We start from the raw sequence: 14,890 nt of genomic DNA on the forward strand, positions 1-14,890 counted from the left end.
CGTGGTTAAATTACCTAATACTAATACATACACATCACTCAAAATCAATCTTATGTAATTACTCCCTCCATTGCATATCGCTCCCTCTAACAAAATAACCTTTTAGCTGTCTAATTACTCCACCGTCACCCTCGACATGTTTGTCTAATTATATAGCAAAGCCTCATTGTACACACCACCTAAACAGACTTGCAACTTTTTAAACTGCAATTACAAAGTCATGTTTGAAGTCAATATGGATCTTCAACGATAACTCGTCTACACCCAATAGCTAAAAGTCAGGATCGGAGGGGAGAAAGCTTACCGTGGTAGAATGACGCTCGCAGTGGGCAAAGTGATTGAGAAAATCCATATCGAAGAGATAGGGTTTGAGAAGCCAAAGGACATATAAAATTTCAAACATTTGGAAATAAAAGCACTGACAAGAATCAAATCAACAATGGCCATATAACTTCTAAGAGTGCCCAGGTGTGTTTACACCTACATGTAACTTATAAAGACGTCATTGAGTAAGAGTAACTTGTTCTTCTACTTGGACTCCAGCGGCTTCACCAGGACCTCTATGATCAGGAATCCAAAAGGTAAGAACTGATGATGCAGCAACAAACATGACTCTTCTTGGCGCCCATTTCAAGCACGATGCCACACCTATGTGGCTATCCCAGCTACAAATCTATCAAAACAGTCATTTTCTTAGTCCTTGGAAGATCAAAGAATACACAAACTGTACTGATGAGTAATGGAAAATTAAAGCCATAATATACATCTGATAAAAAAGCATATGAAATAAACATGACATGTGTTCAAAGGTCTAGGGTAAACATGGAGTGTAGATAAGTTCTCCTTATGAGTAATAAGGGTACACAAAAAGGCACGATTCTCAAACAGATGGATCAATGATTGTCCAAATTTCCAGCTCCCAAGACCCAAATGATAGCTGTAAAAAAGGCCCAATAGAGAGAGAGTAACCAAAAGGAGGAGACCTTTTTTTGCGTGTCGATGTGCCACGCATGCAAGCTTCCATCTCCTGAACCTTAAAGCATGAATACAGACCATTTTAGTTCTAGTATCAACTATAAGATCATAGAGAAGAATGCCTCAAGTTTGCATTTGACAGTGAGCACTTCATATTAAGAACAGGATGAAAAATAAGAACCAAGCTTGACAGCAGAACAATTCTCATCAAAGTGGAGGCGCAAGACAAAAAGAATTACAGCGCTGGCAATGCATGATCACTATTGCCCAAAGATTATTTTCACCATAATTCCAAGTGCCAAAAATTCTTTTCCCTCATACTCTGTCTAAACAATGTCTGCAATATGTTCTAGCTTCTTGCTAGAAAACCTATTTTTTCCATTTAACTTTTTCCTGAAAGGGCCCGAAAGAGTGTTAAATTCTGATGAACGGCCAAGTCATTGTGCTTATACAAGGTTACTGGTGGTTCACAACTTAAATACAAGAATCGTACTAGTCAAGCTCTAAGATTATAGGTATACTCTTTCACTTTCTCACTCATCTATTTTTATTTCAGTAAATGATCATTAATCAGTGAAGATAGAAAATGAAAAACACGTTCATACATGGTTAACATTTTTGTAGTGTGTCCAAATGATAACCTATGCATAACTGGCAACTAATAAGGCTCCCAAGGTCATGCTATGAAATATTCCAGAAAAATAAGGACCAAAAAGGCACAAAGATAGGGCTGGTATTCTGGAAGTATAGAATACTGCTTCGACATTCCTATAGGACATTCGACTTTTTTTAATGATGTCTGTGTCCCCAGACAGCTTGCATGCTCTCCAACTAATTCATCTGGCAGTCTGCTACGGTCCACAAGCATAAATGACATGTAAACATACACACCAAGGCGGGAGTAAAGTGCGATCATGCTAAGTCTAATATCTAAGCTCTAACAATAATATAGGAAGATTATTCTTCGGTTAATAATAAGCTCAAAAAATTTAACCTAATACCTGAAAAAACATACTGGCCGTCTGGTGTAAAGGTTGCCTCCATTGCTGTTGGGGAAGGATCCAGATTAAACCCACACCGCTGCACCAGTAAAATAGTCATTTAGTGTTGGATAAGTCCACAAAACATCATGAAAAATAACACTCGCTCCGTCCCATTTTATGTGGCACCTTTCCTTTTTAGTGTTCCCAAAAAGAGTGTCACCTTACTATAATTAGAAACAATTCAACTTTAATATTCTCTTTTACCCTTAATGAAATGATTTACAACCACACAAATATCAAAGGATTGTTTTAGACCACAAGTTTCAAAACTCTTCCTTTTTTTCTTAAAGGCCGTGCCAAGTCCAACGGTGCCACATAAAATGGGATGGAAGGAGTAGGAAACAAGATAAGAATCTAGAGCAGAAAGGGAAGAATTCTGATGGAAAAATAACCTTCTCTCCTGCATAGGCGTCAAGCACATAGATGCTATTACTAGTAGTTGTTAAAAGCATTGATTTTCCATCATTGCTGAATTTTATGTCACAAACCTCAGCTGTATCTCCACCCACTAGGAAGGTTTCAAAGGGCCCCTACATATCGCAACATAAGAAAAAAATCATTATTTGTAATGCAAAAGGAAGCTGAACTTTAGAGGCACAAACCTTGTCAAAATGTCTTGAATCAAACAATTTGATGGCACCCCCTTCCATTGCCACTGCAAAGACGAGGCCTTGTTGGTCATAAGCAACTGCAGGCCTACCTCTTAGACGCAAAATCCCCTGAAAACTGCAAGAGTGAGTAGATATCACAAGCATGTGTTTCATAAGGTAGAAGTTTGACAAGCTAGTACCAACTGCTGGTGTTCTTTACACTAACTTAACACTACAGCACACTGAACCTGAACTTCTAATATTTGTGAGAGCTAACAAATGCTAACATAACAGCTGATTAGCATCCAACCTGCTCAAAAGTAAGTGGGACTAAAGGCATAGATAGTGTCTTCACCCCAGTCATGCATGCACAAGCAAATGGCTGTAATCTGAGGTTATTTCTGCCACAGTTGCAATTCTACAATGTCAAAAAGGTTCCTAGTGAACCTGGGAATTTTCCCCTAATCACTGAAGAATTAATATCTGAGATCATTAATTAACATATAAGCCCACACTTGAAGAGTATAGAGGAATAAGAACTGATATTGAACCTATTTTGTGACTTGCCAAATTGACTCTGTAAATACAGTTCTTTCAGATCATTGAGTACCTAGTCTGAGTAATCTAAAAATAATATTCAAATAAAATGCAGCTATGCACCAGCTTGGTTTTCTTTTAAAAACAGTGTTTTTAAAAGCGGTAAGTGCAAAAAAAGCAACAAGGCTTTAAGCAAAGCGCACACTTCATTAAATTGAAGCACAGTTTTAAAAGAATATCAAAATAAACAGTGCACTAATAAGTAATAATATAACTAAATAAACAAGAGCTAGAAAAAAATAGTACTCCTCTATTTCAATTTGTTTGTCTTACATTCTTTTTTAGTTTGTTTAAAAAAAACACCACTTTCTATATTTAGAAACTCTTTACACTCAGTATTCTACCTGGCATGACCACCAGATTCAAAGGACATTTTGATACATTACACACACCTTTAGACTAAATCCACAAGATACAAAAGTCTTCTTTACTTTCTTAAACTCTATGCCGAGTCAAATCAGGACAAACAAACTGTAACAGAGGGAGCACCTATCAGCGAATCTTTCAATTTAGAAAGTAGCTTAATATCCTCCATAAGACTAGCAAAATCAAAACAATATTGTTTAGAACTTTTATTCTTCATCAAGATTGTCAAAATATTCATCTTCAACTTCATCAATTAGGACTCGTCTTGTAGCTACTTCTTTTCTCTTTCAAGATAAGTGTTGGTTTTTAAAAGATAGTGAAACAAAAAAGGTTGAAAGAATGATTGAAATTTTTCTCACTTTAATTTTATTTAGCATGGAAAGCTTTAAATAACCAACTTGAAAACAAAAAAAAGAAATTGCACAAAACCTGCAAAATAAAATTCAAAAGCCTACAATATCTCAACTAAACTCATCTAACAACAACAACATACCTAGTGAAACCCAGAAGTGAGGTCTGGAGAGGTAGAATGTACGCAGACCTTACAACTACCTCGTGGAGGTAGAGAGTGTTGTTTACGAATATAAAAGAGACAATGGAGAGAATATAGGAAATAGCAAGGAACAGTGCAAAAGTAGCCAAAACAACAATTAAATCATGTTATTATCGAAACACCATAAACAACAATGATACTGATTTAAAAAAAATACAACAGGTACCATTGTAGACCCCAGTCTACCCTAAGCAAGACAACACTACAATACCTACTACCATTCTACCCTGACGCGAGTCCTCCACACCTTCCTATCTAGGATCATGTCCTCGGTATCCTGAAATTGTGTCATATATTATCTTATCACCTCTCCCTATTACTTCTTCAGCCTTCCTTTGTCTCTCCCCGTGCCCTCTATAACCACCTCTCGCACCTCCTCACTGGTGCATCCATCCATCTCTTTTTTACATGTTCAAACCATTTCAGTCTCGTTTCCCTCAACTTGTCCACCACAGGAGTCACCCCTACCTTATTTTGGATATCCTTATTTCTAATTTTATCACTCCTAGTATGACCACACATCCACTTCAACATCCTCATCTCTGCAACATGCATCTTATGGACATGGGTGTTCTTGACTGACCAACATTCAACCTCATACAACATTGTCGATCTTACCACCACCCTATAAAACTTACCTTTGAATTTCAGTGGTACCTTTTTATCACACAAGACTCTAGAGGCAAGCCTCCACTTCATCCGCGCCGCACCAATACGGTGTGTGATATCATCATTGTTGTCTCCACTCCTGTAGATTATAGACCCAAGATACTTGAATTTATGTCTCTTGGGGATATTTTATGCGTAAAGCCTCACTTCCACGCCTACCTCATGCATCATGTCATTGAATTTGCACTCCACATATTTTGTCTTAGTCCTGCTCAACCTAAACCCTTAAGCCTCCAAAGTTTGTCTCCACACCTCTAACTTAGCATTCACTCCATTGCGCGTCTCATCAATTAGTACTATGTCATGCACAAATATCAACAACATGGCACCTCATCTTGAATGTCTCGCGTCAATACATCCATCACCAAGTAAAATATAAAATAGAAACAGGCTTAAGAGTCTACCCCTGGTGTAAACCCCATCTCCATAGGAAAGTGTTATCACTCCTTAGACATCCAATAGTTACAGCAGTAGTTATTTCTTTTTAGTAGTAGTTACTTTCCTGTAGTTAGGAAGTCATGTCCTAGTTTCTAGGGGTAGTTATCTTATCAGTGTTGTATTTAAACTATTTGCTTGTCTCAGGAAATGCTTGTAAAGTAATTTCAGTTTTTCAGTACTTTTAACTCAAGAGATTGCAGGTGCTCTCTAAACGAACAAGCACCATAGGTCGTAGGAAGAAAACTTCAGATTTTATCTTGCACTGTCCCATAACTAGATCCATAACAAGGGACCATATCAGAGTCGGGAGTTATGGGAGACCAAATTCAACATCAACTAGCACAATTGGTGAACTTGTTCCAAGAAGAACGTGCAACCAATTTGGCCAGACAGGAAGCAATAAATGTTTGTTTGGATGCACTCGCAAAGGATTTAGAGAATTCTAAGGTTGATTCTGATTCAAATGAAAATACAAGTTAGAATTGTGGTTGGAAGGGAAAAAATAAAGTGGCAGGAGGGTCAAGATCAAAAGTAGGAGGAAGTTACATCATTCCTCGACATACAAAGTTGGATTTCCCACGATTTAATGGCCAAGAGGACTCTTTGGGATTGTTGAACAGATGTGAACACTTCGTTCGACACCAACAAACTCTAGAAGAAAAAAAGGTTGGACTTGCTTCTTTTCATTTAGAAGGGAATGCACAACTTTGGTTTCTTCAATGAGAGATAGATATGTCTCAACCATCTTGGGATGAATTCAAACATCAATATAACTTTCGTTTTGGGCCACCAATCAGAAGTCAGAAATTGGGAGAATTGGCTACGTTATGCCAGATCGGGTCTGTGGCAGATTACCAAGAAAAGTTTGAGCAGTTAATTCGCGGGCTGGTACACTCACTCAGTCGCAAATGATTGAACTTTATATCAACGGTCTTGTTCGCAATTGTTAGATGCTTGCAAATCCAAGACAGCAGATTTCTCACCTCAACAACAAGCCTGATTTGTGAAGAAACTGACCAGATTTGAAATGGACGATAGGCGACTTCAGGGACTTTGTTTCAATTGTGATGAACCATTCACCCAAGGTCATCAATGCAAGAAATTATTCTGGATTGACTTTATAGATGATGAGGAAGAGTTTGCTTGATTGGAGAGAAATATTAATACATTTCGCACTTAGTGCTTGAGGACAAGCACGATTTGAAGGAGGAAAGTATTGTTATCACTCCTTAGTCATCCAATAGTTATAGCAGTAGTTATTTCTTTTTAGTAGTAGTTATTTTCCTGTAGTAATGCAGTTTTTCATTTCAGTAATGTTAGGAAGTCATGTCGTAGTTTCTAGGGGTAGTTATCTTATAAGTGTTGTATTTTAACTATCTGTTTGTCTCAGGAAACGGAAGAAGAAAAGTAGTTTCAGTTTTTGAGTACTTTAACTCAAGAGATTGCAGGTTCTCTCTTAACCAACCAGCACCATAGGTCGTAGGAAGAAAACTTCAAATTTTATCTTGCAGTGTCCCATAACTAGATCCATAACGGGAGACCATAACAGAAAGTGCTCCGAGTTTCCTCCCACCATTCTTACTTGCGTTTAGCTCCTTTGTACATGTCCTTTATCACCCTAATGTAGGCTACTGATACACCTCTTGCCTCCAAATCATCTAACTAAATTTAAATTTAAACAAAGACTCCTCTTACCACCAAACTACTTTAAGTATCAACTCTTTTGAAAATTGAAAGATTTGCTAATAGATACAATATTTTTTTGAGCTCTTGTTTATCTAGTTTCCTTTTATTTGTTCTATATTCATTTTGATATTCTTTTAAAATTACGCTTGAAGTGAAGCGTGCACTTTGCTTCCTACTTTAAGCTCTAGGACCCTTGTCATTTTTGTATTTATTGCTTCTGAAAACACTATTGCAAAGTCCATAAGTGGGAACCACAATTACACATGCCAAGTTTAGTTCACAGAGAGAACAACTCAACCTTAATAAATGTAAGTGGTTTCCGGTTCTACAAAAGATTGTCCTAATTTCCTCAACTTGTCCAAAAGCGGTTAAACCTACTTCTAAGTTATTTTTCGCTTTTGAGAGTGTTTGACAAAGTTAAAAATAACTTAAAATAAGTTTAAAATGACTCTTTATAAAGTTAAAAGTAGGTACTCCCCTACTTTTCATTTTTTAACTTAAAAGTTACTTAAGTTTGACTTTTTAAAAACTACTTTTACAAAGCTACTTTTTTTAAAGTTAAGCCAAACAGGCTCTAAGACAAGTCAATAAATCTTTGATAATTGAAGACTAGGTTCATTCCATAAAAATGTGATACCAACCTGGCATGCATTTACGCGAAGATCCCATATTCTCACACTATGGTCAAGAGATCCAGACAAAAAGCTGTCATTAACCGGAGACATGCACAGTGATACAACCCTGCATCCAAATCAGAGTAACAGATTTAAAGATAATCATTATGTCAAAATCAAGTGGTAAGAAGAGGGACAAAAGGAAAAGAATAATGTCAACGGATGACTGTTACTATACATAAAATAAACCTAAAATGTCACCCATTAAATTTCTGTTATGTTTGTTTTGTAGGACATTTCGTCCTTAACCTTGGATTCATTTCTCTTCTACCTTATAACAACTATTATTTCTATTGGGAGAGAACATACATAAACCTCCATAACATCTTTTTAAATCCAAAAGAAATTATTTGAAAACAAATGCGCATATTAAATCAGTATATCAAGCATTCTAGGCACGTGTACAACCATTTCAGATGCTTTTACATAGTAAGCACTCGTAAGAAAATCAGGTAGGCCATTATCTATCCCCATATTTCTACAGAAAACACACATTGTTCTAATTATTACTGAGAAAAATACCAAGAAAAAAGCACCTACCTCTCTTTATGTCCCTTAAAGTAACGAAGACATCGATTATCGTACATGGATAGGTACCGCAAAGACTCTGGCAGCAGACACAAAGCAACATGTAAACTATCCTTTCATGTAATTCAAAATCAGAAGTTGGTTCAAGGAGAATCACCTCCATGCACATCCAAGTTGTGTATTGAAGAGCATATAACAGAATGAGGGTGGTGGGTAAAGCATATTCGATCAGCTCCATGCTTCTTATGATATGTAGTCTTCAGCAACCTGAAGGTCAAAAAGAACTTGATAGGAACTACATATTCTGGTCTAGTTAAGATAGCTCATAGAGACATTAGTTGCAGTATGCAAAAGTTAAAACTTGCTTAAGGACCAAACAGAATCATGTCTTGAATCAGTCTAAAACCTAAGGGGTCGTTTGGTAGGATTCATAAGAATAGTGTTGAATACGGTGTATTAGTAATGCTGATATTTATGCTTGCAATAGTTATGCTAAGATTATTTATTATGCAGTGTCTGATTTGGTGTATCAAAAACAATATGCATTGCATAATTTCTAAAAGAAAATTATCTGCTTACAAAAATACCCTTCATAAACAGAGGAAAGGATGTGGAAAAGGCTTTGAGGGGCAAATGTGTCTTTAACCATGCTAATACATTCATTCCCATGTATTAGTTATACTTAGCATAATACCGAATACGACTGTATAACTAATGTAGGTTAAAAAAGTGTACAGAACAAAGTATTAGCAATGAATGCATTGACTGTATAACTAATGTAGGTTGAAAAAGTGTACAGAACAAAGTATTAGCAATGAATGCATTGACTGTATAACTAATGTAGGTTGAAAAAGTGTACAGAACAAAGTATTAGCAATGAATGCATTGACTGTATAACTAATGTAGGTTGAAAAAGTGTACAGAACAAAGTATTAGTAGTAAACAAGCCTAATGCATACATTATTTTTTCTAAACCATCCTACAAAACAACCCCTAAGTTGTATAAAAGATTTCAAAATGGAAAAATACGCACAAGGTAATTATATATTCCCCAACCTAATAGTATTTTTGTCAAACGTGGAACTAGTATGATTCCATCATTGACAGACTTTCCTATAATGATGGACAATGAAGATAATCTGGAAATGAATTTGAACCAGTAATTTAACTGCTCCTTGGTACATTAATTTTTAGAACTGAGAAATACCCTAGATCCAATGGCACCGGGTTTGAAACTCGGTGTATAATGGGTTTGCCCCTTAGAACCTTCTCCATTTAATACTAAACTTCTGTCTAAGGTAAGGTCGAACCTGTGAAATGTGCCTAACCAACACATCACACGATGCGCTGTTACCACTGGACCAAAGGCCTGGGAACATTTCCTTGGTACATAATCAACAATTAAAATGAATCAGTCGCAGTCAAGACGACACCAATAGATCGCTCCAGCCCAAAAATATTTAGAGTCAAGCTTCTTAACATAGCTTAAATATTCATGTCAAAGTTGCTTTTCATGCTTAAGAGCCCTGTAGACAGGAGTTCTGTAACTTCCCAAATAGTCGCATATAGGCCTACCATGGTAAAGTCATTGAACTCTTTTTTGATATAATGGCCACCTTTGGAAGTGAAGTTCTTAGTTTGCCATACTAATCAACCAATGGCGCAGTTCCAGAATGATTGAAACTTCTTCAGCCACTTTTTTTCTATAACATTTAGGTTTTTCTATGGAATGGCTGCTGCAGCCTAATGCAGTCCTCCTGTGAACCTATAACTTTTTAAAAGCTCTTCTACTATAAGTTCTTCACATTTTTAAGCCCACGTAGTAACATCTTATATTGATTGAAGGATTGCTTTCAGAATACATGAGGCTTTTTGAAAATACATAATCACAGAGAAAAAGACAACTATAGGAACTACAAACTCATAATACCAGATGATTACATAATCTGTGCATATACTCTTTATATATGAAAAATACACTAACTTCAAAAATATTAGTTTTAAACTGCACAAAATCAACTAATTTATACTCACTCCATGCCAATTTACGAGACAGAGATCGAATTGGCACGGAGTTTAAGAAAGATTCAGATTTTTGAAACTTGTGGGCAGAAATATGTCATAGAAATTGTGTGGCTATAAAATTGTTGAAACTTGTGGCGTTAAACAAGCCATGGTATTTGTGAGGTTATAAAAGCTTCTCAAGGAAAAATGGGAAGTAGAAAGTTAATTGTTTCCAAATTTAGAATTGTCTCATTCTTTTTGAATGAACTAAAACCGAAAGTGTGTAACAAAAATTTGAACGGAGGGAGTAGTACTTAAAAACATGAAGTCAGTGCCAGAATTTGCAAGCTGGAAGAATATGATGTTGACAGAACCTGATAAGCCCAAAAAATGGGTAATGATCTGATGGAGATTTACAAGTCGTTAAATAAAGGAGACAAAAGACAATACTGAAGGTTTGCACCCTGGTTATGATCTGAACAATAACATATTCAAGGATTGTTGCTATGCTTTTTCTTATTATAGTCCTGTTCTGTTAAACGAATTCCAATCTCAGATGACACTATAAACATCATATTTTGATAGATGATGGATGATGTTTAATCTACTAATTTGGCATGAATCATGACCTGACACAATAATGTAAGTGGACAATACATAGGAAAATTACACGAAGAGCTTTTCTTGCAAGCTTGTTTCAAGAACTTACTTCCCATTGGCAATGTCAAAAAGTCGAATTGAGTCATCCTCACTAGCGGTTATCAGTAAATCTTCTGTCCGATGAAAATCAAGTGAGTTTATCTGCCCACCCTAAAAAAAAAGAGATATGCCCAGGTAAAAGCAAGGTTGCCGTAGATCCAAAGCTAAAATTAATAGATTGAAACAGCGATAAAAAATATATGTATCCTGATAAAGCATTACATTATCGATAAGAACGTCTCACAGGATGCAGAATTTCTAGTAAAGCTACAAGATAACGGTCAAAAAAAAGAAAAGGTCAAGAAAGATTAAAAGAATGATGTTGCATAAAAGAGCATGAATGTGTAGGGTGAGCTCAAAAGTATAGATCTGTCCCTAGGTTTGCTTACAATTAGTCATCATTAATCTTGTCTATCCACATTATGATAAAGGGTTTCTTTGATCGCATATCGAAAGTAGAAAGCATCATTGATTTCATCTTCAACTAGCTATTTTGCATTTAAACTGCAGTTAAACAAATGCATTAAGGAGAGGGGGCTGGTAGACATAGGACCAAGTAAACCAAATTCCTATGTCCTCTTCTTTGCTTTGCTGTTATCCTGAATGCATCTTAGTTCTTCTTTCTTCAATCATTTTTAGTATGCTATTTTTCTGAGTCCTAGAACTACTTTGACCACATATGAATCATTTACATTATGGAAGGCGGAAGGTAAATGTTACATAGCAGCAACAGCAGTATAATATGGTGTTAGATTATCACTAAAACTATGCTATTTCAAAGACATATTTGGTATCACAAGAAGTACTAAAGTTTTCTCTAAAAGATAAAATACCTAAACAGCTACCGCAAATGGCACATTGATATTAAAAATTACAAATTATAGGATGTGATATATTTAACAAGGACTCATCTTAATCTAGAATATACCAAAAACAATGACCCTAATCCATCTATCATCTAAAACTCAAATTCCATTGGGTAAAGATGTTACTTCAATAAAAATCAGTTGTGATGGCCCCCAAGGGGATCGATCGCCTAAGAGTTTCAGTCAAAAATTCACATGTATCAAGTCTTTCATTCTCCAAAAGAGGGCTCAATTATTTATTTAGTTGTTCATTCCTTGTGTTTAAGCAGATGTACTCAACGGAACCGAACCCAACTAGCTTGGGACACAAAACTCTCAATTGGATATAAATGTGTCGAAGGAGAAACTCACAAAATCTGAGAAAGTGGCTCCAACGGCCATGCTCCCAACAATGTCATCGGTGAGCTCCGACAGTGCCATCATCTTTGCAACAAACTTGTATGCTTATAGGGTTTTTATACCCTCAAAAGCTAAAAAACCATTTGCTAAACGCTGCTCACCGGCATTCTCAAAGAGCACCATGTGTATATAATAAATATAAAAAGTTAGAGAAATGATTAAAGTAGTCCTTAATGTCTGAGTTTAGATTGATTTGGTACGTCATATAATTAGTATATGGAAAGAGAAAACACAAAAAGTGATACCTGAAAATTGAAATTGTATCGAATTTTTAAAAAGACACTTTAATTATATGGTGTGCTATTATTCTTAAGCAATTTTGAATTGATTCATTTTTTGTCTACCTAACACTAAAGAAACGTGAGCAATATTAAATAGTGAATTTTTATTTTTACGAGTTCGTTTTTAAAAAAATTCTTGTTATTTTAACCTTTTTTTCTTTTTCTTTCTTCTTTCTTCTCCAAAAATTCGTTGTCATCTCCATTGAAACTCCTCACTTTCAATGGTATTTTTACCACAACTCCACCTTCCTTTTACAACTATTAGTTTAACCTCTCTTCAATTTTAAAATTTTATTGAAATATTTTTTTACATTTTGTAAGATTGTCATAACAGGAACGATAATGTGTACTTGTTAACAACAGCGAAATGATAATGAAATCTTGTGAAAAATTACTCCAAGTCCAACTTTGAGTCTCAAGGAATCAAAGTTATGTTTTCACAAACTATATGTCACTTTTGTTTGCTTAATATCAGTAAAGAATATTTTTTGTTTCTCCCTCTGCTTTTGTATTCCTCACTCTCATCTTCTGAAAAGTATTCAACGCTCATTTAAAAATCAGTATACGTTGAAACAGTTACAAAGTAATTGTTCTCATCCCTTTTTCAAATTGGTGCTTATCTCTTTTTCAAAAAAAAAAACTTCGAGTCAGGTCGATCCACATGAGCGACCCGCAACCCAAAACTTGCGTCTCCACTTTGCACATAGTGGACAAGACCCAAATCAATATGATATCAACTAAACACACAATTTATACGACAAATAGTTCGTGCGACCTGTGAGTATTAAGGCTTACTTTCAAGGTTTTTACAAGCCCTACATAGGAATTCAATCACATGTGGAAAGAATTCACTATTAATTTAAGGACACTATTACTCACAATACCCCAAACTTCGTTCACTACTTCAGTAGTTACTTATTCGATCCCTCAGCCTCGTAAAGAGGTTAACTCGAGTTCATGTTTAACTTTATACACACAATTACACTCAATACCAATATGGTTAGTGCAATAGCCGACTTGTGTATGTAGGTTTATTATTCAATTAATTGTCTTTCCTTTCTACTTAAATCTATTTGTTCCTATTCAACTGCTTTCCTAGACATGCATTGCATTGCCGAATCATTCATGGTAATTAGTAACATGCTAAAGTAACAACATCGATTGAAACTTCAAAAAACAACAAAAGGTCAAAGGATATTTCATTGAAAAGTCATTTTAACTTTTCGGGGTCTCACACAATGAAGAAGCAGGGAACCATTATTTAATTGACCCATTGATTGCTTGACACACGTGGTATGAAACACGTGTTATGATGTTTTCACCTTATATTGGTGTATGTGTCTCATTCTTTCGATTATCCAACATCATATAAACCTTGGTCTAAACACCTTCAGATGTTTAACGCCAGTTTCTCTCATCAGTGATCCTTAAACTTATTTTCTTAGATAAACACTTGTCTGACTCATAAAACAAGTTATAATATGATGCTGAAACTCATCTCTTCACGTTCCTCGACATAAGAGACGATTGCTCGTGTGAGAGAACCAATACATCGACTTGTTCGACACACTTTATTTTCTACAAAATATCACATGCATACTGCATTCGAACATAAATTCAATAGAATTATATTGAAGAGAATATTATAACAATTAAGTTATTTTACAATACTGAAATACCATTAAATCCTACACAAACCTAGATCCCTAACATGTTTTTCAAACAAGTCTCTAGAGATGGCCTTCGTAAAAAGATCGAGTGTCATTTCACGTGTAGGAATGTATTGCAAAGTTATTTATCCACTTGCCATAACATCTCTCACAAAGTTATGCTTGATGTCAATATGTTTGGTCTTGCTGTGATACTCAGGATCCTTCGTGTACGCGATAGCCGCTTGACTATCACAATATAAAATCATGGGACCCTTAGAATTCTTTGCAATACTTAAATGTTCAAAGAATCTCTTTATCCAAACCGCTTCTTGTACTGCCGATGCACAAGCCACGAATTCAGATTCCATGGCTGAAAGAGTTGTGCAAATTTGCTTCTTACTTTTCCATGAAATAGCATCACCATTTAGTAAGAAAGCATAACCGGATGTTGATTTTCTATCATTCCGGTTACCAGCCCAATCGGCATCTGTATAACCTCTTATGAATGAATCAGATCCACTATAATACTGTATGATCCGCAGTTCCCTTTAGGTATCAGAATATTCTCTTTACTACTTTCCAATGATCTCTTCCGGAATTGGATTGATACCTGCTAACCAGACTCACGGCATAAAAAATGTCTGGGCGAGTACACATCATAGCATATATCAAACTCCCGAGAACAATAGAATAAGGACTCGAGACACGTCTTCCTTTTCTTTTTCAGTCTTCGGACACATTTCAAGGCTTAAAGTTTCACCCCTTGCTACAGGAGTATCCATGGATTTACAACTATTCATTCGAAAATGTTCTAATATTTTCTTAATATAAGTTTCTTGAGATAAACTTAAAAATTTCTTGGAACGATCT

General features: G+C 35.7%; 1 protein-coding gene across 1 annotated transcript; it reads right to left on the bottom strand.

Annotated features, from left to right (window-relative positions):
* Window positions 1-338: 338 nt before the first annotated feature.
* Window positions 339-12,213, bottom strand: LOC102601551 (WD repeat-containing protein 82-B). Its single transcript, XM_006341253.2, has 10 exons — window positions 12,040-12,213; window positions 10,833-10,933; window positions 8,277-8,386; window positions 8,132-8,198; window positions 7,559-7,658; window positions 2,621-2,737; window positions 2,411-2,548; window positions 1,977-2,055; window positions 984-1,033; window positions 339-673 (listed from the first exon to the last, which is right to left on the bottom strand). The coding sequence occupies exons 1-10, from the start codon at window positions 12,109-12,111 to the stop codon at window positions 503-505; spliced, it is 1,005 nt and encodes a 334-aa protein (XP_006341315.1). The 5' UTR covers window positions 12,112-12,213; the 3' UTR covers window positions 339-502.
* Between the last annotated feature and the right edge of the window lie 2,677 nt (window positions 12,214-14,890).

This window comes from Solanum tuberosum, unplaced genomic scaffold, assembly GCF_000226075.1.
Source record: "Solanum tuberosum cultivar DM 1-3 516 R44 unplaced genomic scaffold, SolTub_3.0 scf00024, whole genome shotgun sequence".
In the NCBI taxonomy this organism is placed as follows: domain Eukaryota; kingdom Viridiplantae; phylum Streptophyta; class Magnoliopsida; order Solanales; family Solanaceae; genus Solanum; species Solanum tuberosum.

Bases quoted from the DNA above. Each gene is read 5' to 3' on its own strand.
- LOC102601551 (XM_006341253.2), bottom strand. From the start codon at position 12,111: ATGATGGCACTGTCGGAGCTCACCGATGACATTGTTGGGAGCATGGCC. The intron at 7,659-8,131 runs GTAGGTGCTTTT...ATTTGGATGCAG, and splicing joins TTTAAGGGACATAAAGAGAG to GGTTGTATCACTGTGCATGT. The intron at 2,056-2,410 runs GTTATTTTTCCA...TTACTGGTGCAG, and splicing joins ACGCCTATGCAGGAGAGAAG to CGGTGTGGGTTTAATCTGGA.